This window comes from Cydia splendana, chromosome 4 (assembly GCF_910591565.1).
Source record: "Cydia splendana chromosome 4, ilCydSple1.2, whole genome shotgun sequence".
NCBI classification, from domain to species: Eukaryota; Metazoa; Arthropoda; class Insecta; order Lepidoptera; family Tortricidae; genus Cydia; species Cydia splendana.
In genome coordinates, this window is record NC_085963.1 from 13297798 (window position 1) to 13323027 (window position 25230).

The 25230-nt window shown below is 38.1% G+C and overlaps 1 protein-coding gene across 1 annotated transcript; it reads left to right on the top strand.

The window, feature by feature from the left end:
- Positions 1–1758: 1758 nt before the first annotated feature.
- LOC134789948 (uncharacterized) lies at positions 1759–24970 on the top strand. Its single transcript, XM_063760678.1, has 6 exons — positions 1759–1878; positions 22332–22446; positions 23241–23363; positions 23755–23826; positions 24205–24351; positions 24855–24970. The coding sequence occupies exons 2-6, from the start codon at positions 22363–22365 to the stop codon at positions 24921–24923; spliced, it is 495 nt and encodes a 164-aa protein (XP_063616748.1). The 5' UTR covers positions 1759–1878; positions 22332–22362; the 3' UTR covers positions 24924–24970.
- The last annotated feature ends 260 nt before the right edge of the window (positions 24971–25230 follow it).

The following is a 25230-nucleotide window of genomic DNA, read 5'->3' on the forward strand; positions in this document are numbered from 1 at the left end:
CACAAATAAATGCCCTTACCGGTATTCAAACCCAGGACCATCGGCTTCATAGGCAGGGTCACTGAATGGTCACTACTCACTATACTAGGCCAGACCGGTCGTTACAAATGCCTTCCATGGCATCTCCATCCTTTAATTTTTACTTCTAATTATTTAAGTAATCGTCGTATCGTGCCGATTCGTGCCACCAACATGAAAGAAGAGGAAATCCTCTACTGTTCTCAATCATCGTCATATTAAATATCTTCTTATTTTACTAAATTTGGATTTTTTTATTCGTTCTTTATTCTGTTTAACTTCTTTCTTCTATCCGTCGCCTTTATCTCACCTAAAACGCGCAGTGGGTGCTGCGTGCGGTCTTTTTTTCTATTTTCCCGGATCCGGTCCGGATCCGGTGATTTCAACCGGATCCGGTAGCTCCTAAAAAGTGCCGGATCCGGCCGGATTACCGGATCCGCCGGACCGGATTGCAATCCCTATATACAGGGTTAACCTTTTGAACGCCACAGACGGCAATTGACGTCAACGCAAAATCGTGACAATGACGGCATTTCACGTCTATCGTTTTTTGATGAAAATCTACTGAAAAACACTCCACTTTTAGGTTGGCATTATTTATTCACAAAACTAAATTTTACCCCCGTGGCGTCAGTGGCACGACTGGCACGGCAAATGGATGCGCCGTTTGGCGTTCAAAAGGTTAAAGCGAGCAAAACCATGTGGGCCCTAATTTTCGTAGGTAGGTTTTATCACCAGCTAGGCCTCGGGAGTTTTCATAGCACGTTAAGAATAAAGTGAGCTATGGAGTCGATGCTAGCATTAAAATTGAAGTCATACTCATTCTCATTCAATAATTTTGCTTTGGAATGTTTTTATAAATATCCTAAATATGTCATAGTTTATGATGCTCGTGTCACAACAACGCTATATGCAACATTTTATTTCGGTTTATAAAAAAAATAAGTACCTACTTAGTGGCAGTTGCACAATCTGCACTTTTAACAGACTGATCAACGTCACCCGACGCGCCGCAGCGGTTTACTATGAAACTTTCCATACAATAAAATTTAGCGAAGTATTTAACGATGACAAACAGTTTGGTTATCGACCCTTTAGCCATTCCCCGAAGTTAACGGACTTTGAAAAAATCACGGTGGTCAACTAATGGGGTGCGCCGCCGTGTAATTTTTAATATGAATAAAAAAAATTAGAACTATCGTTAATGGTGTCAGGAAAGATAAGCCATCACCATTTTTTTGTCTTTCTATTTCCGAACAGTGCCCATTCCAAGGAAAAAATCGGGAGAAATTTCCGCTTACACATAATGTGCTCTAACTTTTGATTTAGAATAGGTAACAAAATAAAAGTTAAGCATTTTTTTAATGTATGACAAAAGTAAGCTAGTTAAAATTCGGCAGTCAGGATCCTTAGCAAACACAGACAAGAGCTTAATAAAGTAATGATTATGTATTAGTGAGTTAATAAATGACCCATCGAACTGCATTCAATTGGTATAAGTATTGCATAAGTAGAACGCAAACTGACATAACGAAGACTTCGCAATCCAGCGGTGGCCTTGGCCCGAAAGTGGTAGCTTGGCGGGTACTGCGATGCATACCGAGTGAGCGCAGGCGAGTCGCACGTCAAAAGACACCATCACCTTGTGATCTCAAGTACCGTAACAACTATACGTAAACGAAGAGTGCTTTTACACTGGTTTGTCTGAGCAGTGGAATCGCCGTGGTACAATAATTAGTTGGAATACTATCCCTGGTAAAGCTGGCTGGCAATAGTAAACAACGACAGTGCAAGCAACGCAGCGCGCGCCGCCGGTGCCTTCGAACTTTCTGCTAAATCAACGGACCACCTCTTCGATAGGTAAACGTGCAAATTAGTGAACGTGTGTTAATGTCATTGTGAAACGTGCCAAGGGCTTTTTGGTGATTTATAAGTGTGAATGTGATGCATGTGCATGTCGTTAGGATTTATTTGTTGTTCCGGTTGTTCGTGGACAGGTGCACTTGTGCAGGGTATTCCCATACTATTTTGGGCGATACTAGACAAATGCATGGCAAAATATGAGTCCTTTAAAAATGAGTTTCTGTATTCACTTTCAAAGAAAGGCTAAAATCAAAGTGACCTCCTATTTAAAATTTGAAGGAAAGCTTCTGATATACGAGTACGGGTAACCAATATAAGAAAACTAGCTGTTGTTAATTTTAATATAACCTTGTCACCTTGATATGAAGTAACCGTATGTTGTATAGGTAGATATAGGTAGGTACTTATTTCACATATGCGAACTTAACTACGCTTTAATTAATTTTCAAATCAACTTCATTCTTACTACGAATACTTATTTATTGACATACTTATCTATTTAACACCTACTTAGTTAAAGATACTTAGTTGAGGGCTTGAGGGTATTTTAGGTGTAGGTAAGTAAGTACACAGGGTTTTTTTGGTGTATATTAACAGGAAAAAAATATTGGAGTTAAAAATGTTACCCAAATATTAATCACCTTTAAATAAAAAAAAAAATCAAATAAAAAAAGTTTATTTTCAGGCAAGTATAGACAGGTAGACTAGAGAGTATTATACCTTATTATAGACTAACATAGTTACAATAATAATAAAAAAATACTGTAAATCATTTAGGCGACACAACAACAGTATTCTGTAGCGTCACCTGTCCCGTTGTAGAATTCGACTACCGAAATCCTTCGGCCATACTCAAGGGCGCGCGATGGTTAGCAGCAGCCGCAGCACGCGCACGTGCACCACAAACTACGTGTACCTACGTAATTGTGCGATCGCAGCTGGAACACCCTCAGATCGTAACGGGTACAGTTTCGCCTTGTCGGTCTATCTGACCATAGCTTAGCTCAAACTTACACTACCCGTTATAGGAAGTCCTATTAATTTGATATGTGCCTGTTTGACAAAAATATAAAATCAAATATTATTACTTAAGTAAGGTAGGTAAGTAGGTAGGGTCAAGGAGGGAACAGTGGCTCGGTAGAAAAGGGCCGGGTACAGTGGCTCACTCAACCTGATTTCAACATCAGAGAGGCGATATTTGGGCGACTGAGCCACTGTTAGAGCTGAGCCACTGTTTCCGTCTTAACCCTACATACCTATTTCTGTAGGGTCGGTACCTACTGGTAATTACACTTGCTCGTAAAAGACGACAATGCTCCTTGTGGGCTTGCCCACAGGAAAATACTTGATATAATTTTATTGCCATACGCGGGTCATTTATTAGGTATATAATTATAGTTAAGCCTGTTTAATTGGCACGACCTGTTTAAATGAAAAACCTGGTTAATTGACACAAAATTGCCGGTCCCTTGAGATTTCAATTACCTATCCAGGTTTCATTGTATGTAGATTAATAAATTCAATTTCTTTGGACTGGTCCCAAATCTAGTTCCTAGTTAATACCCTCACTGGCTGTATGGAGCCGAAAACCCATCCCATGCAAAGTAGGTGTGCTTAATTATGAGGAACACTAATTGCCGCAGCGAAGAGGTATCTGCGTTTAACGAGGCGGCGTGCTTAATGTGATATCATGCACACCTCAAAGTTGAATGAATTGCGGTCACCGGTAGATACTTGACCGGACCGAGCGCATTGCAACCGGCCCGGGGCGTGCCGCATCCGTGCCGTCATCGGGTCATTTTTGCAATCATTACCTATACTTTTATTTGACCATTTCGTAGATCTCTTTTTATTGTCACATCTTTTCCCCGTTTCTAGTATTTATTCCCGAAATTAGATGAATGTGTGTATAGTACCTAACTGCATGGATGATGGTACCTCTACCTAATGACAGTTAGAATACCTACCTAAATACATCTGAATTTGGTTACTTTTATTTATAAACGTTTCAGACCAGGGATTGCTAACTTTCCTCACCACTTATTTGCAATATTGTATTAGGTATTGGATAATTTCACTTGACTTTAACGACACTAATTAATAATTACCTACTTACCTACGATTAAAATATTAAAAATAAATTTAATAGGCTAAATCGGAAATAAATGTTCTTACTTAAGTAATCTAATAAGTAATAACGCGCCCTCGTTAACTTTACCTATGCAATATGCATCAATAAACGACAATGAGCGGTTCCAGTTGCGTGTCTACGTAACATTTGTCAACGTTATGTGAGTCTGATCAACCAAGAAGTACCCAAGTATTTAACAATGGGGAAAAGCGTCTGTGAGATAAGGTAAATTATGCATGTACTGTCTACCGGTGTCGGTGATGCAATGAAGCCCGTAATGTTGCAGAGATCATGATGTCTGTGGTCGCTATAAATATTTCCTGGTCAGACACTGATTCAACATGTAGGTACTTACCTATGTACTAAACCAGTCCCAGAATTAGGTAGGTATAGGTGTGGAATAATCCCTCTCACTTATGTATTTCGAGTACAGTAAATAAGTAGATAACCATTTATTAATAAATATAAATAGTCATTACTATTAAGACTCCTATGCCAATCTTTTTGAAATACGACGAATCGCTAAAACTTATCTGCAAGATTAAATATACCAACCTACCAAGTACCTATACTACCTATAGCCAATTTCTGTTTAATTAACAGTTGTGTGAAATAAGCTGCCGCCAAAATGCTACGAGATTACTAAACGAAGTTAAAATAAAACCTTAAAATCGACGCAACATAGGCTGACGAAGGAAATCCGTCAACGTAAAACCTGTTACATACGGAAATTCCAGTGGTTACTTACTAAATACTCTATACCTATATTACCTATGCCTTGTTTATCAAAAGCTTGTAACTTGTAATATAGGTGGAAGTCCCTTTTTGACAGCTTTTGTTAGAAAGGGACTTCCACTTGTATTACAAATTACAAGCTTTTGATAAACAGGGCACTAGTCTAATAACCCCGTTTGACCCTTTACTACAGCACACGAAAGGCATCATCTTTTTACAATAGGTACCTTATTAACTACGTACTTCAACACACTTTGCAAATTTTGTAATTCTCGCACATCAGAGGGCCTACCGCGAACACCGAAATTCGCAAATTGGAGGCATCTTTCTTTGTCCCTCTAATTAGGTACGCCATAATTGTAGAGTAAGGATTTAATAACTTTACTCGGCGGCGGTGCTAATACAGACATTAACAGAACAAACCCGGTGCCTGTGTTAAGTTCCCATAGTTACGCATATGGACAAAAAAAAACATTTTGATACACCTATTATTGTGACTTCGCCACAGAATAAATAATAGTACTAGGTACAGAAGACTCACTCTCTAACAAAACGCGTCTGTTACGATCAGGACAGATATGGCCGCTAGGTGGCGACAGCGCCACGCGTGGCTTAAATAATGGCTAGGCACCAAAATTGGTGTGGAACGGATGTACTTGTAGCTACCTGTAGCAAAGCGACGAAATCGCGGAGTGAGCCACGCCTGACGTCGCCTCGTTTGCATGCGTCAGTTCAGTCTTCTCGAGACCTTCCTAATTAACCTATAACGTATTTAGCCTAAAATAATAATGCTAGTCTAATTATCAAATATTTAATTTAAATATAATATTAGCCGTTGCTGGTCGAAGGTCTAATTACCTAATTAGGTGCACGCATGCATACCCTATGAACCCGCGTGCGTAATGAGATATTTTGATAACCGGCTATGCAAAATAATAGTTTTTTTTTTCTATTAAGGTTTACTCGGGTAATTCCGAATGTCGAAAACTGTCGGATAATTCCGAAAAGAGACTTTTATTATGATGGAATTAAGGGTGATTTTCAACTGAATTTCAGAATTATCCCACATTCGGTAATACCCGAATACACCTGGCTTTTGGAACGTTAGCCAATGTCAAGTTGTGAAGGTATTAATTCGACGAAGTAAAGCTGACGTCGCTAAAGTTAAGCGTGAAAAACTGACATGCCATTTAGACGTGTTCGCTGCAGCAAATACTTGTGCATCAATTATTTTTAGCAAAAATTATGTACCGGGCCGAATGGACCCCCGCTCGCAGTGAGTTTGTTATAGTAGATTGTTAACCAAGGGTTGAAAGGCACCCATTTCTGTCGAGGTAGTTTGGCGCTCGAACGCAGTGAGAGCGCCATTAGTCCGAGACGGAAATGGTGCCTTTCACCCGAGTTAAACACTCTACTTTTCATATCGAATGCGAGGAAACCAAATAAGACAAGACAATTTTGCAAAATCAGTAATTGAAGTACCTAATAGACCTACAGCCATGATTTTTTTCCTTAGGACTTACTTTACATGTGTGAAGATTAATAACCCCTAGCGAATATCATTTAGATTGCAATATTTACGAAAACACACATTTTTTAACAAACAGCAGTAATTTTAAAATTATTTGTTCATTATAGTATGAAAATCAGCGGGATTGCCTCTTACTTTTTAATTTTATACTTTTTCGTTCTAAAAGCCGCAACAGACTACCGGACCGCACCTCGACCTGTGTGCGCCGCACCAGGTAATAAAATAACATAGTAAAAGTATTTTAAATATTAAATAACAATTTAATTAATAATATAAGAATTTTTTATCTTGTATTTCATTTTATTTTCATGAATATAGTGCTAAATAACTTTAAAAACCAATTTAATATCGTACAAACGTTTAACTGTGGCTGTATAAGATTCTGCCTTTGCTCATTTACGCAAGTTGTTGAAGGTTTAAAAAAATATTTTTGGTGTATTCCTTTTGGTACCCGCCTTATGAAATCGAGTAAATAGAATTCAACGAAAGAAATCAAGAATAATTTGTTTTTAACAATTTACTTACATCATTTTTTATAAAAAAAAAGGATCAACGTGGGATTAGTAAAATATAACAATTACCAATTGTACCAGGCGAGGAAATAAAGACACTATTTTTCCATTTTGTTTCCACCCAGTTGTTCCTGGGACGGGGACGCAGAGGAGTACACCACTTTTCTGCGCTAGAGCATAAACGTATCACTTTCTGCGCACCTTTTAGAACAACAACGACCCACTTTCAGAGCATGAGATATGAAAAATACATTAGCTTCAGACTACTACCAACGTCGAGAAGTACCCGAGGTACCCTGAGGGCCTACCGCGAACACCGAAGTTCGCAAAATGCGGGCCTCTTACTCTTTTATTTTTAAATAAAATAAAATAAATTTACTCTACAATTATGGCGTACCTAATTAGAGTGACAGAGAAAGATGCCTCCAATTTGCGAACTTCGGTGTTCGCGGTAGGCCCTCTGATGTGCGAGAATTACAAAATTTGCAAAGTGTGTTGAAGTACGTAGTTAATAAGGTACCTATTGTAAAAAGATGATGCCTTTCGTGTGCTGTAGTAAAGGGTCAAACGGGGTTATTAGACTAGTGCCCTGTTTATCAAAAGGAAAGTGGCGCACTTATATGGAATCCATACGAAAATAAATATATTATGCTAATTGAAAAAATACAGAATAAATTTCTTAGACACCTATATCTCAAAAACTATGGGGTATATCCATTTTACCCGTTGATGTACCCAACACTTTTTGTCCTAAGGTATGGTTGGGTACATCAAGTTAGAGGTGAGAAGAAATCTAGCACTGGCCACATACGTTTTTAAAGTATTAAGGGGGATAATTCACAACCCGGAAGTACTTGGTTCACTGGGACTGTTGGTGCCTCGAGGGCCTCGACGGCGTGCGCCGCGCCTGTTTGCGCGCCCGACTGCACGCACTAATTTACTTGCCAAAGCGCCCATTGTCAGGGCAATAGTAATATTGAACGAAGTCTCCGCCAAAATAGATATATTTAACTGCACTCTGAGTGAATTCACAAAGATAACAAGCTGGAAATTATGCTATCAGCCAAATATTTAGTTATAGTCCGTTTTACTGTAATAAGATTTTTAAGTGGGTTGTAAACTGTTAATTATTTATTGTCTAAATTGTAATAATATTTTTTGTGTAATATTTTTAAATGTGTTGTTACCTGTAAATTATTTATTTTTGTCTTCCTTTATGTAATACATATCGCGCATTGGATTACTCTGTAAAGTGGTATTGTATACTTGATTATTAAATAAATAAAATAATAAAATATAAATGTCCCTTATGTTAAGTGCAGTTTTCACCGATTCACTAGCTTACAACTTACTTTGTTTCAAACGATTGTCGTATATTAGGTAATACCTACCTAATGAATAAGTATTATAGGTATCGTAATTATATTTGAGCTAAATAACTGTGAAAAGACTAGGTACAATCTAAACTCTGACAACCATAACCTTTCAAGTTTAAAGCTTTGGATTGCGGTGGGTTATTCCCACTAGTTACCACCAAGTTCTTACCAGTGGTAACTACTGGGATTTTTTTTCCCACCTTTTACCACTGGTAACTACTGGGAAAAAAAAATCCCACTAGTTACCACCAACTCGGCTTGGTGGTAAAAGGTGGGAATTTATTTTCCCAGTAGTTACCACCAAAATATTGTTAGAATTCAATACTGATAAAAACAGTATAGTATAAATGTAGCGTGCTGTAATAAATAATTATGTGTCAGTTAGTGATTCAGTAAACTGCTTTAAAAGTGATCAAAAATATTAAAACAGTTTTACCGGTATAAGTGTAAAAACTAAAACAGAAGAGTCTCATTCTAGTTAAGTAGAAATTAACTTATTATCCGGATTAAATTTATCTTATTACCTAACAAATAGTACCTGATGCCCCTCTGGTAGAGTGTTATTACCATCCCGCTAGCGTGGGTGATTAAGCAATCGAGCCAACCAGCGTAACATGACCGAGCGATGTACTACCCGAGCGTAATTGGAATGCGAGCCTATGCTGGTTTAGTCCGAGCAGTCAGCCCATCCGAAGCGCGCCCTGAGCGGTTTTAATAACAACCATGCCCTGTAGTTATTTATATAGCCTGACTACAAAATTATGAATACCTACATATTCCAGCTCTGCGTCGTGTTATAATACTTATAATACAACGAAATGAAGTAGCTGTAAATAATAAAACGAAATCAGTTCTGTCGGTTTTTGACTGATTTGTTTGTTCGTTTGTATAAATATGTAATTCAATTTACAGTTATGTAATAAGATAAATTTAATCCGGATAATAAGTTAATTTCTACTTAACTATAGTTCGTTTTTTTTTAGCATTAGTAATAAGGTAAACAATCTTGACGTGTCTTTTAATTGAAAAACACATTTTAAAAATAAGTTACGGCAAATATGTAACAGTATGAATCTAATACGATCTTTTATATTCTTCTGGTTTCATAAGTAATAGTTACTGATTTTTATAAAGCGTTTTTCAATTAAAACTGTTTTAATATTTTTGATCACTTTTAGAGCAGTTTATTGAATCACTAACTGACATATAATTATTTATTACAGCACGCTACTTTATACTATAGGTACTACCCTAATAGCATTTTCGTTGGGGCCCACGGTGCCAACGGTAGGGAAAACGTTGGGATGAGGTTCGTTCCGTAGCCAACATTAATTTTGTATTGGCCCACCATCGCATTTACCAACATTCGCTGTGGCACAGATGCCCAACAATGGGCCTTTGTGTATTTTGGTACAGTTGGCTAAACAACGATAATATTCGTTGGCCCAATGATGACATATATCGCATTTACCAACATTGGCAGTGGCAGTGATGCCCAACAATGGGCCTTTGTGTATTTTGCTACCGTTCGCTAAACAACGATAACATTCGTTGGCCCAATGGTGACGAATACCGCATTTACCAACATTGGCTGTGGCACAGATGCCCAACAATGGGCCTTTGTGTATTTTGGTACCGTTGGCTAAACAACGATAATATTCGTTGGCCCAATGATGACATATATCGCATTTACCAACATTGGCAGTGGCAGTGATGCCCAACAATGGGCCTTTGTGTATTTTGCTACCGTTCGCTAAACAACGATAACATTCGTTGGCCCAATGGTGACGAATACCGCATTTACCAACATTGGCTGTGGCACAGATGCCCAACAATGGGCCTTTGTGTATTTTGGTAACGTTGGCTAGTCAAGGAAATCATCCGATGGGCCAATGATGACAAATATCGCATTAACCAACATTGGCTGTGGCACTGATACCCAACAATGGGCCTTTGTTTATTTTGGTAACGTTGGCTAATCGACGATATCATCCGATGGCCCAATGACGACAAATATCGCATTTACCAACATTGGCTGTAGCATTGAGGCCTAACAATGGGCCTTTGTGTGTTTTGCTACCGTTCGCTAAACAACGATAACATTCGTTGGCCCAATGGTGACGAATACCGCATTTACCAACATTGGCTGTGGCACTGATGCCCAACAATGGGCCTTTGTTTATTTTGGTAACGTTGGCTAATCAACGATATCATCAGATGGCCCAATGACGACAAATATCACATTTACCAACATTGGCTGTAGCATTGATGCCCAACAACGGGCCTTTGTTTATTTTGGTAACGTTGGCTAATCAACGATATCATCCGATGGCCCAATGACGACAAATATCGCATTTACCTTCATTGACTGTAGCATTGATGCCCAACAATGGGCCTTTGTGTATTTTGGTAACGTTGGGTAATCAACGATATCATCCGATGGCCCAATGATGACAAATATCGCATTTACCAACACAGACTGTGGCACTGATGCCCCACAATGGGCCTTTGTTTATTTTGGTAACGTTGGCTAATCAACGATATCATACGATGGCCCAATGACGACAAATATCGCAGTTACCAACATTGGCTGTAGCATTGAGGCCTAACAATGGGCCTTTGTGTATTTTGCTACCGTTCGCTAAACAACGATAACATTCGTTGGCCCAATGGTGACGAATACCGCATTTACCAACATTGGCTGTGGCACGGATGCCCAACAATGGGCCTTTGTGTATTTTGGTAACGTTGGCTAGTCAAAGATATCATCCGATGGCCCAATGATGACAAATATCGTATTTACCAACATTGGCTGTGGCACTGACGCCTAACAATGGGCCTTTGTGTATTTTGGTACCGGTGGCTAAACAACGATAACATTCGTTGGCCCAGTGAGCACAAATATCGCATTTACCAACATTGGCTGTGGTACTGATGCCCAACAATACCAGTTGAGTTTGCTTGTGGCGTCACTAGATGGCGTTACTGTCTCCAAACATCGAAGTTATAGTTATTTTCTCCATTATTCCGGATATAATCATAATATTTTTTTAAAGTAACTTATAAATCTAACAGCTATAACTAGTGGCTCTGTGAGCTGTAGACCTCGCGAGCAGAGTTTAAAACTGAATAAATGTATGGTTCCGTTGTTATGAAGAATTTAGAGAATCTAATTTGACCATAAAAACTTAACTATCAATTGCTTACAAAATTCGGGAATTGGTTTAGATATGCGACCTGTAGAGTAGAACATATTAGTCCGGTGGCCGGCTGCATGAAACAAACCTCATCAAAAAATAGAATATACCTACCCTGTAGAGGTACCTGACATTTAGTAGCTTCCAACGCACTTGGTCGGCCTAGGCTTAACCTGGCAGATTTTGTACAAATGGCAAAAACGTTGGACAAAAATTCATCAAAAAAAACCTCATCGAAAAATAGAATGACACTTGTATGGTAGGATACCTGACCTTGAGGACAGTAAAAAAAAATTGGTCGGCCTCACCTTAGCCTGGCAGTTTTTGCAGTCCGACCAGATTTATTGGGTCACGTGAGAGCTACAATTTACCTCATCGAAAAATAGAATGAAACAAACGGATTATAATAGCTAAAATAAGCCTGTTGACGTATGTCTTGGTCGGCCTCACCTTAACCTGGCAGTTTTTGCAGTCCGACCAAATTTATAAAAAAATCATCAAAATTTTTTTATCGAAAAATCGTATGAAACTGGTACGGTACGATGGCTGCCTTTGAGGACAGTAAAAAAAAAGTGGTCGGCCAAATCCTGTGTTGGCAGGTTCCTGTGTCCGACCAATTTTGTGGTACCACGTGAGAGCTACAATTTTACCTCATCGAAAAATAGAATGAAACAAACGGATTATAATAGCTAAAATAAGCCTGTTGACATATGTCTTGGTCGGCCTCACCTTAACCTGGCAGTTTTTGCAGTCCGACCAAATTTATACAAAAATCATCAAAATTTTTTTATCGCAAAATCGTATGAAACTTGTATGGTACAATAGCTGCCTTTGAGGACAGTAAAAAAAAAGTGGTCGGCCAAATCCTGTGTTGGCGGGTTCCTGTGTCCGACCAATTTTGTGGTACCATGTGAGAGCTACAATTTACCTCATCGAAAAATAGAATGAAACAAACGGATTATAATAGCTAAAATAAGCCTGTTGACGTATGTCTTGGTCGGCCTCACCTTAGCCAGGCAGTTTTTGCAGTCCGACCACATTTATAAAGAATAATAATTTCTATATTGAAAATATGGTTTCTTCGCAGCTTGAACTTAACTTAATAATGCTAACTGAAAAAAGTCATAAGTAAATGAGTCCATGAAGGTCTTAGAGGGCTTTAAAAAAAAAAGAAAACATTCAGTTCAAATTTTATTCATAAATCTATCTAATATCTAAATAACGTTTTCTAGCTACTGACGTGGTTTCAGAGGAGTTTCAGAGTAACACTTACGTTGAGATGATGTCTCACAGATGTCAAAAATAAAAAGGTTTTCATCGATTTTTGACAAGTTTTGAATCGTATATCCTACTTTTCCACTACAGATAGAATGAGGAGGCATAACTGACATTTTATCACGCCAGGTGGCGCCTCCATAGTGGAGTTGCTGTCACTGTCAAATCACATACATTGTTTCCAATAAATTGTAAACATTCTCCTTTTTTAACCGACTTCCAAATCCCAAAGGAGGAGGTTATGAATTCGGTTGTATGTTTTTTTTTCTCCACAATACTGCAATAGTGTGCGACAAATTGTGGAAATATACCTATAGGATCTTCCTTTTTTCCCAAGGACCCGATATGCATAAATCGGTGAGAAAAAGCTTTGAGTACCAAAAACTAAGGCAAATGACAAAGACCGTTTGTGTAGGCTGCATTTTAAGGAAGATAAATATTTTGGAAAGAGTAAATACACAGGTAAGCTAAGTTTTAACGAAGTAGTACATAATTTAGGGCATAATGGCTTGGCCACACATGCTGTATTCCATACGCATCATGACTTTGTGTACCTATCTGATGGGCGGGCGGATATGAAACGCCTTCTTGTACATGCAGGTGATCCAGGTATACACCAAAGCTTAGTTTTCAATCGAACACTTGTAATATAAGAGGAAAAACTGCACGTGAGCCTTCCAAAATTTTAATAAACGGTAAAATACACAAGATAACCTCACATATATTAAGTGATTATCTTTGCATCAAATCAGCCTTTTTTCCATCAACTGTAGCATTTCTCCTTCGAAGCTCAGTTTGTAGAAAATAAATTCCCACCTTTTACCAGTGGTAACTACTGGGAATAAAAATTCCCAGTAGGTACCACCAAACCGAGTTGGTGGTAACTACTAGGATTTTTTTTCCCAGTAGTTACCAGTGGTAAAAGGTGGGAAAATAATTCCCAGTAGTTACCACTGATAAGAACTTGGTGGTAACTAGTGGGAATAACCCTTTTATTGTTAATAATTACTGTTAATCATAATCATCTTCGGAGTCGAAGTCTGACGAAATTTCCCCAGACTCCGACTTATCTATTGTTATTTCTTCGACTCGCAAAGGCGTTATGTGTCCTTCAAACCATTTGATCTTATACATTTCATCTCTTAATGTCCAGCCACAATGTGTTGCATCAAATTTGATGCAAGTGGATTCTGCCGCACACTGCCACATTGAATTTATGAAAGCCGTCCGTAACAAGCCATACGTCAACAGGTTTATTTTAGCTATTATAATTCGTTTTTTTTTCATCCTATTTTCGATGAGGTAAATTGTAGCTGTCACATGGTACCACAAATTTGGTCGGACTGCAAAAACTGCCAGGCTACGGTGAGGCCGACCAAGCCATACGTCAACAGGTTTATTTTAGGTATTATAATCCGTTTGTTACATTCTATTTTTCGATGAGGTAAATTGTAGCTCTCACGTGGTACCACAAAATTGGTCGGACACAGGAACCTGCCAACACAGGATTTGGCCGACCACTTTTTTTTTTACTGTCCTCAAAGGCAGCTATCGTACCATACAAGTTTCATACGATTTTTCGATAAAAAATTTTTTGATGATTTTTTTATAAATTTGGTCGGACTGCAAAAACTGCCAGGTTAAGGTGAGGCCGACCAAGACATACGTCAACAGGCTTATTTTAGCTATTATAATCCGTTTGTTTCATTCTATTTTTCGATGAGGTAAAATTGTAGCTCTCACGTGGTACCACAAAATTGGTCGGACACAGGAACCTGCCAACACAGGATTTGGCCGACCACTTTTTTTTTACTGTCCTCAAAGGCAGCCATCGTACCGTACCAGTTTCATACGATTTTTCGATAAAAAAATTTTGATGATTTTTTTATAAATTTGGTCGGACTGCAAAAACTGCCAGGTTAAGGTGAGGCCGACCAAGACATACGTCAACAGGCTTATTTTAGCTATTATAATCCGTTTGTTTCATTCTATTTTTTGATGAGGTAAATTGTAGCTCTCACGTGACCCAATAAATCTGGTCGGACTGCAAAAACTGCCAGGCTAAGGTGAGGCCGACCAATTTTTTTTTACTGTCCTCAAGGTCAGGTATCCTACCATACAAGTTTCATTCTATTTTTCGATGAGGTTTTTTTTGATGAATTTTTGTCCAACGTTTTTGCCATTTGTACAAAATCTGCCAGGTTAAGCCTAGGCCGACCAAGTGCGTTGGAAGCTACTAAATGTCAGGTACCTCCACAGGGTAGGTATATTCTATTTTTTGATGAGGTTTGTTTCATGCAGCCGGCCACCGGACTATATGGACATACGAAACAATTTTTGGCTAACAGGCCAATTCAAACTTACACTGATATCAGAAAGACATCTAACTGATGTCATTTAGTTATCGTGCATTTCACTCGTTCTTGTCCGTACATGTATTGGCGCAAGCGAGACGCACGATGACTACTAAATAACATGATAAAAATATCATCCCGATGTCAGTGTACGGTCGATGCCCCTTAAGTATACACGTCGCCATACTAATTGTATAGAAAAGTGGATAGAGTTAGACCAAGAAAAGTCTGCAGAGATTTTGACAGCACACGCAGTTCCAATGTTATTTGTGCCAGTGTCAAAATCTCTGCAGACTTTTCTTGGTCTAACTCTACTTATGTTAGGAAACCAACATTACCTTTGAATTAACCTGTAAACTGCAACTAAGATACTTCGTGCGCGAGTGTGGCCCATAATTTCCGAAAATCATTTTTTCTTCGAGGCAATTACTCCGTTCTCATATTTTGCGTTGCTCATAATTTCCCGAAATCATTCATTCTCGGTAGCAAATACTCCGTTCCCATATTTTCCCAATGGTTTTCTTCCGCAATCGCCTATTTTTAATATTTTTGAATTAATCTTTTCCTTATAGTTTTCGTTCTTTTAAATATCTAGGATAATATTTTCTTGTTACTGTATGTTAATAGTGTAGTAATTATATTTGCAACTTGTAGGTATTTCACATACAACAAATATCAAAAACACTAAAATTAAAACATATTCTAAAAAACTACAAGTAAAAAACCAAACGCTGTCAGCCAATAACTCTAACCTACCTATCTCTGGGAGCAGATTCGTTTTTAGGGTCATCAAAAAAAAATAACCCAATTACTCCGTTCCCATATTTTCCCAATGGTTTTCTTCCGCAATCGCCTATTTTTAATATTTTTAAATTAATCTTTTCCTTATAGTTTTCGTTCTTTTAAATATCTAGGATAATGTTTTCTTGTTACTGTATGTTAATAGTGTAGTAATTATATTTGTTACTTGTAGGTATTTCACATACAACAAATATCAAAAACACTAAAATTAAAACATAATCTAAAAAACTGCAAGTAAAAAACCAAACGCTGTCAGCCAATAACTCTAACCTACCATACCTACCTATCTCTGGGAGCAGTTTCGTTTTTAGGGTCATCAAAAAAAAATAACCCTAACCTACCTATCTCTGGGAGCAGTTTCGTTTTTAGGGTCATCAAAAAAAATAACCCTAACCTACCTATTTGAAAAAAACCTGGTTATTTTTACCACTAGCATTAAAAAAAAGAGAAAATATGGAGATAGAGAATATTTAGTTAGTGAAAAAAAAACCTACTGGTTATTTTAACTACTAGGATTAAAAAGAAAAGGGAATAAATTGAGAAAAGGAAAATTTAATTTATGAAAAAATGTACACGAAAAATTAAATAAAGCGAAGAAATTCCACTGGGAAAAAATGAGAACGGAGTAATTGCCTCGAAGAAAAAATTATTTGCGGAAATTATGGGCCATTTAAGCGAGGCGATCCAAATTAAAAGGCTCAAAGTCTAACTAACATTATTGTTAGTTAGACTTTGAGCCCGGGAAAGCGCAACGTACGAGCAACCTACAGCTAGTTCCCTGAGCCCAAGGTCGACCACTACCCTAGGCAATGTTAACCCCTGCGATTTATGGATGGTGACCGCCCATGCTATAAACGTAAGTGGAAATTGACTCCTGGAACAGCCATCCCCTTGAACTACGAGGGTAGTCCCAGAAGTGACCGACCTGACAAAGAAAACAAAAGAAAATCTAAACTTTTTTTTATTATTTTTCTACATAATCTCCTTTTAGTTCCATGCACTTAGCCCAGCGATGTTCGAGAGCTTCAACACCTTGTTTGTAGTGAGATTTGTCGAGGTCTTCAAAATACCCATCAACCGCAGCCTCCACTTCATCATTGCTGGCAAATCTTTTACCACCAAGCCATTTTTTTAAATTAGGAAACAAAAAATAATCGGAAGGGGCCAAATCAGGCGAATAGGGTGCATGAGGAAGTAATTCGAACTTTAACTCGCGGATTTTGGTCATGGCCTTGGCACACGTGTGTACTGGTGCATTGTCTTGGTGAAACAAAATTTTTTTTTTCGCCAGATGTGGTCGTTTTTGACAGATTTTTTCACTCAATTGATGCAAAAGGTTGGCATAATACTCGCCATTGATAGTCTTTCCTTTCTGAAGATAATCTATGAAGATTATCCCACGGCAATCCCAAAAAACGGAGGCCATGACCTTTCCTGCTGATGGAACTGTTTTAGCCTTCTTTGGGGCCGGTTCTCCTCTTCGAGTCCATTGCTTCGACTGTTCTTTCGTCTCTGGTGTGAAATAATGCACCCACGTTTCATCCATAGTAATATAACGCCGCAAAAACTCCGCTTTATTGTTGTGAAATTTTGCCAAACACTCGGTCGAAATATCTTCGCGATGTATTTTTTGTTCGTCTGTGAGCAATCGCGGCACCCACCTTGCGCACATCTTTTTCATATCCAAATTTTCAGTTAATATGCGATGTACAGCACTTTTTGAAATACCTGCCATGTCTGCTAGCTCGCGTACTTTCAATCGACGGTCATCTAATACCATTTTCTGGATTTTTTTTACAGTTTCTGGCGTAGTCACTTCATTTGGTCGACCACATCGATGTTCATCTTCACAACTAGAGCGACCTCGTTTAAACTCTGCCACCCAATATTTTACTGTTGTAAACGATGGAGCAGACTCCCCCAAAGTAGAATCTAGCTCCGTTTTAATACTAGTTGGACTAAAACCTTTCAAATGAAAGTATTGTATCACATAACGATGGCCAATTTTCTCCATGTCGGAAAATTTGTTCACAGCGTTCACTATTGATGGCTACTAAACAAAAGACAAACGACGCTATGTGTTCGAATTTCAAATTTAAACTTTATAAAGAGGTATTCTGTTTTAAAAAAGTATTTACTCAAAATAAAAACCTCTTTAAGTGTGTCAGGTCGGTCACTTCTGGGACCACCCTCGTAAAACCGCTAAAAAAATGTTCATACAAAAACTCAAACGAATACGCTTACCTCGCGCTTCGCGCTCGCTTGATCAATCAGCAATACGATGTTTAAGTGCAAAAAATAAATAAAAAATTTTGCATTTACTGGGGATCGAACCGGGTACCTTATCCCATATCCTTGCTTGTAAGCGTCTTTCCAACTGCGCTATGATAGCATTTAGATGAGCTGACGAAATTTGGTTACTTAATCTCGAGTAAGAATTTAAATATCTAATCTAAAGAGAATAAAGTGTATAGGGGACGTGCATGAACTATAGGGGGCAGCACAGGAGCCGTCAGATCTTTGGCGCGAAGCGTAGATGTGTAGTTTATGATTCCGATGTAGCCCACAAGATGACAGAACCTACTATGCATAAGGAAACGTACCTACAAGAACGGTAGATGGTAGAACTTGTTTTGGCAATGTACATGTTTCCGATTCAGGCCACAAAAATTGTTAAATATAAAATGGTGTCGCCATCTAGACGAGCATAGGACAAAGGTATGGCGCCGTATATATTCAAGAATCAAATTTTCTTTAAAGCGCAAAAAGCCATCATCTCTTGCAAAAAATAAACGAATGCGCTTAGCCCGCGCTTGATAAATAAAAAATACGTTTTTTTTCATTTTTTCAAAATAATAAAATAAAATAAAAAACAACAATTGATACGAAATTTAAGTATAAAAAAATACAAAAAGTTATGTAGCAGCATACAATTACTGGGGATGGAACCAGGGACCTCCCTATGCAAACAAAAAAGCGAACGTTTGCAAAATGCGCCATGATAGTTCTTACTAAAGCTGACGAAATTTAGCTACTCATTCTCAAGTAAAAACTAAATATCTAAATACCGCCGAAACCAGCGATACAAATTTTCTGAATTTTTGGCCATTTAATCTATAAACATATATCAAAAAGAAAAAACTCTTATGATATCGATACGACTATTTGTTTAGGCGACAGGTATCACGACTCCGCCATTTTTTAAAATTTCCAAAAACCGGATTGACAAAAAAAAATTATTTAGTCATAGAATCTGGTCACAAAATTTCATGAGAATCGGTTAAGAATTGCGACCTGTAGAGGAGAACATCCGGAAATACAAAACTAAATATCTAAATACCGCCTAAACCAGCGATAATTTTTTTCTGCATTTTTTGCTATTAACTCTGTAAACATGTCTCAAAAAGAAAAAACTCTTATGATATCGATACGACTATTTGTTTAGGCGCCAGGTATCACGACTCCGCCATTTTTAAAAATTTCCAAAAACCGGATTGACAAAAAAATTTTATTTAGTCATAAAATTCGGTCACAAAATTTCACGAGAATCGGTTAAGAATTGCGACCTGTAGAGGAGAACATCCGGACATACGAAAGCAAAATGCCCGAGTCAAAACGTAGACCTTCGCTTCGCTTCGGTCAACTATAAAATTTATACATAAATTTAAAAAATTGTATATTACCAACATTTTCTCAATTTAAATCTCAATAAACATAAATCTCGCTTACGAAGTTTCGAAGTGCGGTTAGTATATATACAAATTAGAGTGTATAGTAAGTGTACTTGCTTCGGCAGTACATATACTAAGCTTGGAACGATACAGAGAAGATTAACAACAACTGCTGCCTAGCCTAGGGCCTTCATGTGGATACAACCAATGCCTACCGTAGTGTAATTGTAATATTTATCAGCAAAGGCCCAACGTCGTATTACACAACCACTTACTTAACGTAGGGTAACTGTAGGATTCGTAAACAAAAGCCCATTACATAATTAGACTGTAGGCACACTATAAATTACACAACTATTTACCTACGGTAGTATTGTAAGAATCCTACACAAGGCCCAACGTTAAAGTTACAATGTTGGCCCTTTGTGGGACAAGCTGTGTTGGGCCTCCAACCTGGTGCACGACTACCTACCGACCTACCTGACTTGCCGTTGGGTAATTGTTGAATTTGCAAACAGAAGCACAACGAAAAAATTGCCCTTTTTTATTTTTTTGCAGTTGGCCCTACAGCAAGCCATACGGCCAAATGTAACAATTAACCAACCATCAAACAAATGTGTATAGGCCCAACCACGGCCCAACCAAAACCACCACCGTTGAATAATTGTATGATTTATTTAAATAGGCCCAACGAAAAAATTACTTTAATGGCCCTCTGTTGGGAATCTTCGGGAGGGCCTTTGTCGAGGGCACTCCAGCAAATCGTACGGCCAAATGTAACAATTAACCAACCATCAAACAAATGTGTATAGGCCCAACCACGGCCCAACCAAAACCACCACCGTTGAATAATTGTATGATTTATTTAAATAGGCCCAATGAAAAAATTACTCTTATGGCCCTCTGTTGGGAATCTTCGGGAGGGCCTTTGTCGAGGGCCCTCCAGCAAATCGTACGGCCAAATATAACGGTTGCCCAACTAATACGTAAACAAAGGCCCAACAAAATCCCTACAAGAAAATGCTATTAGGGTATTTATACTAGCTGTTTTTATTAGTATTGAATTCTAACAATATTTTGGTGGTAACTACTGGGAAAAAAAATTCCCACCTTTTACCAGTGGCAACTACTGGGAATAAAGTTACCAGTGGTACAAGGTGGGAAAAAAAATCCCAGTAGTTACCACTGGTAAGAACTTGGTGGTAACTAGTGGGAATAACCCATTGCGGTTGACGCTGTACGCTGCGGCCTGCGTACAACGTTAGAGCGTTATGTGTGTGGAAATAGGTACAACAGGAGCATTCCACGGTCTGTCCCGTACAAACGCATTTTAATTCGACTTTTTTTTCGGTATTTAAAGCAGGCTATTATTTTTCTGTGCATATTTTTGACCATTTGTCATAGAAAAGGAAACTCTTGTACCTGCAAATCTTCAGAAAATTCGCGTTTGTACGGGACAAACGGTAGACAATTTCATCGAATGCTCCAACAATATCTTCATATTAAGGCCCCTGTACACATTGGGCCAGCGTGGGCCAGTCTGGGGGACGCATTTATGCGTTAGAGGGAGCAAGTGATATTGCTATCTCATTCTACCGCATGGCTGCGTCCCTTGGACTGGCCGGCGCTGGCCCAATATGTACAGGGGCCTTTAGAAAGCGACGCTCTGTAGGTAGGTAGGTTCTTATATTACGCAGCGCAAATCGTCAATGAGAGAACAAGAGCCCGATTCAGACTTAACAACTTGTTACGGTTTTGATTTTATTTTGATACAACCTTGAAGATCGCTCGCGCTCGTTGGTGCATGCGAAATGAAATAAAAGTCGTGCGTGAGATGCGCGCTAATTACCAAGATGATCGTCGAGGTCGTATCGAACCCTGTTTTAAACCATAACAAATTGTTGAATTAGAATCCCTCCGAAGGTGGCCCTTAGAAACGTACCTATACCGGGTGTGCCCTGTAACACGAGCAAATAATTAAAACATAGATTGTACTCCTCAAACGGTGACACTATTTTTCAACAACTTTCAAAAATTATGAAGTATATAGACTCCCTATTTTTCATACAAAATAAATATTATTTTCTATGGACGCCATCGCCACGCCATATCATTGTGATTGACGTTGCTTGTCACGCCTCAAACATAACAAAATTCGCAATACATTGCGTCTTAGAATAAACTTTAAAAAGTATTAAAAATCAAACCACAAGTTATTTTTAAAAGTATCTGAACAAATGTTGATCAGTATGAGAAGTACGGCCTACAGTTAAATTTTTTGCTCATATACAGGCCACACCCGGTATACTGGTGTGTATACCTAAGGTTACGCCTAAGGTAATATCTACTTAGGTGATAACATTTAAGTATTTTGTCAATAATTTTATTTTTTTAGATTAAGTACTTAATCTTAATCTACCTACGTACACGTAAAAAGTTAAAAACACGTAGGTCGTAGAACGTTACGTACTTTCTTCACACCGAGAGCGGAAAAAACTATGTGCCACTTAGTCCACATGACCTTAAATATGTATTAACTTAAGTCTATATTATCAGCTAACGTGAGGAAATATCTAAAAAAATGCATCAAATTCCTTTGGTACCTACTTAACACTTTTTGAGAATGAATAGGGTTAAAAATTAATAAATGACCGGAATATCGGAAATTAGTTTTCTAACGTCGGTTTCAGTGGTATTCCACCTATCCAATTTCTTTGTCCAATGTGTATTGCGTCTCACATTTTGCTTAATGAGAGAGTGAGATGAGATGCAATGACATTGAAGAAACAAATTGGACAGGTGAAATACCACCCTTATACATGAAGGTACGACATACATAATGATACCTTATGTTCAATATGTTTCAGATAAAGGGTCGGTTCGAGTAGCAGATCAAAAATGACGATAGGTAAACGAGCGGTCACCGTGCTGGCAGCAATCACCATCATCGCTGTTGCGGTACCTTGCTTCACTGCACAGCCAGTTCGTAAATAAGTACTATTAAAATCTACAGAATTCTTATAACAGCAGCACAGGTCATAACTTCATAGTCGTGCACAAGATCTCCTGCACTGACTGGCAACAACCCCCGCACTAGGGAAACAAGGTGAAAGCACTGTGGTCGAACAGTGGGGCTAAGTTTCTCGGGACTTAAGTACAAAATTTTCGGTAATAGGTCGTGAAGAAATTCGTAGTGTGTGTGTAATTTTTCACACAACCAAACTTTCCTTTGGAGACTTGAATCTATAAAAAAGTCTGTACCTTTAGGTATTTCAAAAGAGTAAACAAAATCTACCCTCAAATGGCTTCTTAAGCCAGTTGAGGGTAGATAAAACATTACATGATCAAATAATGTAGGTTAAAGTCAGGTCGTTCAGTGACAGATCCAGGTGGTTTTGTATTTGGTTGGATAATCAATAAATGTTATAACTGCCCGAAAATGTATAAATTATTTGTTTACTTTTATTTAAGTACCTAAAGATACAGATTATAGCAATGGGATGTAAACAGCCCGGTGATGATGATGATGATGGACGCTATGTGAAATGGCAGCGTGAGATCTCATTTCGCTGTGCCAAAATACCTACTAAAAGGTAAAATGTAGTGTGGTTTTTTATAAACCATACGCGAATTACCCGGTGTACTTCATTAGCCTCTACGTGTTGGGTTCGGCACCGCACACGCCTGTTATGTATGTCCGGAACACTATTCCGCGTAGCCCGCGATGGGTAGAGACGCGAATTAAAATATTACCTAAGATGTGTTATTATTTTCAGCCATCTGCGGATGAATCCATGGCACAGGACCGCACTATTCGGCAAGCTGTACAAGCGCGAAAACGCGTCGCACAGACACCCAAATGGGGCTTCTTCGGAACGATTTTCCATCTGATTTTGGAGGTAAATCCTTTGGTTTTAGAATCGATTCGATACCAAATGGGAGTTAGCCTCGAGTCCGTCCAAAATCATACATTACCTATAATTAAGTAGGCCAGTGCCTAATACATTTCATATACCAGATCCAGATTATATGTGGTTATCATTACCTTTTTATTAACTACATTTTTAATAACCGTTAGGACAAAGTTATTTTCACCCATAGTAGAGGTATTTGCTGAGTTTCCTGCTTAAACACTTAGCAAATTGTATTTTGATACAAGGATGAGATAAATGAACCTGTCAATCTTGTAATTTCAGAGCGCGATGAATTAAAAAGAAACAGTTTCGTTTCGGGTTTGACGAGACTTGGGATAACACTACTGAATAATACAATATGCATTTTTGGTTTCAGCAAGTCAACGACACAAAAAGCGCATACAGTCAAATAACGGATTTGGTGAATGGGCAGTTTACTGACGACCAGGTTAGTGGTTTCCCGTTCACGGTTAGACTAAGTAGGTATCACGATTTGATTTATGTTTTGATGATATACGAAATATTTGAAGACCCTGCTTTGGCTTTCACAATTTTTTTTTACTTTACTTTCCTTTCGTCGAAGCAGTAGCTGAGGACATAACCGGGATTCCTTATCCAAAATTAATTCTAATTATATGTATTAGCCAGGTCATAGGCAAGATACCTGCTCATAAATGTAAGAAAAAGTTTTATCAAAAAAATATTATAAAGGTTTATTGATAGAAATATATTTATAAAACTCTTGGGTTCATTCAGATAGGTACCTATTGTTGGTTCTACTTAATCTACTTAGACGGATTAACACATGTAAAATGTATGTCCGTAGCCAGGAGTGACGGCAGCGCCGGACCCTGCCGACAATGGAACGACGCCAACGCCTAAAATCTCTAGAGCCGAGTTCCTCAAAATACTTGAACGTAATTTGAAAGGCTTACAACGTCTTCGCCAGCTAGAGTGGAGAGAAGCTAAAAAGGTATTTGAAATCAAGTCTCGTTCATTATGCTGGTACCTATATTTTATGTATTTAAAATATTCCTTCTTTTTCGAAAGACTCACACTAATTAAATATGTACGGGAATATATTAAAGGGACAATTTTACACAAAATAAAGCTTACTAGTTAAGACTTATGTCGTGGGTACCTACTAGTCGTTCCTTAAATAACTTTTAGATGTAAGTGTAAAATTATGTATAATAGATAGATAAATACATAGAAAAAATCCATAACTCGGAAACAAATATTTGTGGTAAGCACTTAAATAAATACCCTCACAGGGTTTCAAACATGACTCATATCTCATATATCACTTATATTTAAATCTTTCCTTATGAGGATGTAGTAGAGACCTTAACACTACATTTGCGCCTATAGTGGCGAATTCATTCTTTAGAGTTAAGACTTACTAATGAAATATATGGTCCTCCGAGCCGGATACATTAATTAAAGTACTACTACATACGTACGTTTACTCCACAGGATTCGATGGCAAATATACAGAGGTACAAAGAAGAAATATTTGGCGGTAAAAAACCAAGGAAGAGATGATAATTACCCACCCTCTGAAGTGCAATCAAAGTCATAGGTTTAATTTGTTCTGATACTAAATCTAGTATTATTATTTTATGGTGTTGTAAATATATTATAAACCCTAAGAGAATTGTATTTATTGTAGCTCTAAGGTACAATTCTTGCAGGGGGCACAATTCTTATCTTTACTATAAACTACATTCAAGGTTAATGTGACTACTCCTATCCTATTCTTGGGATTAGTTGCCTATCGGACCCCAGGCTACCAAAGTAGACACATTTTACGGTATATTGTGCAATAAACACGGAAAATGTTAAAAAAGTG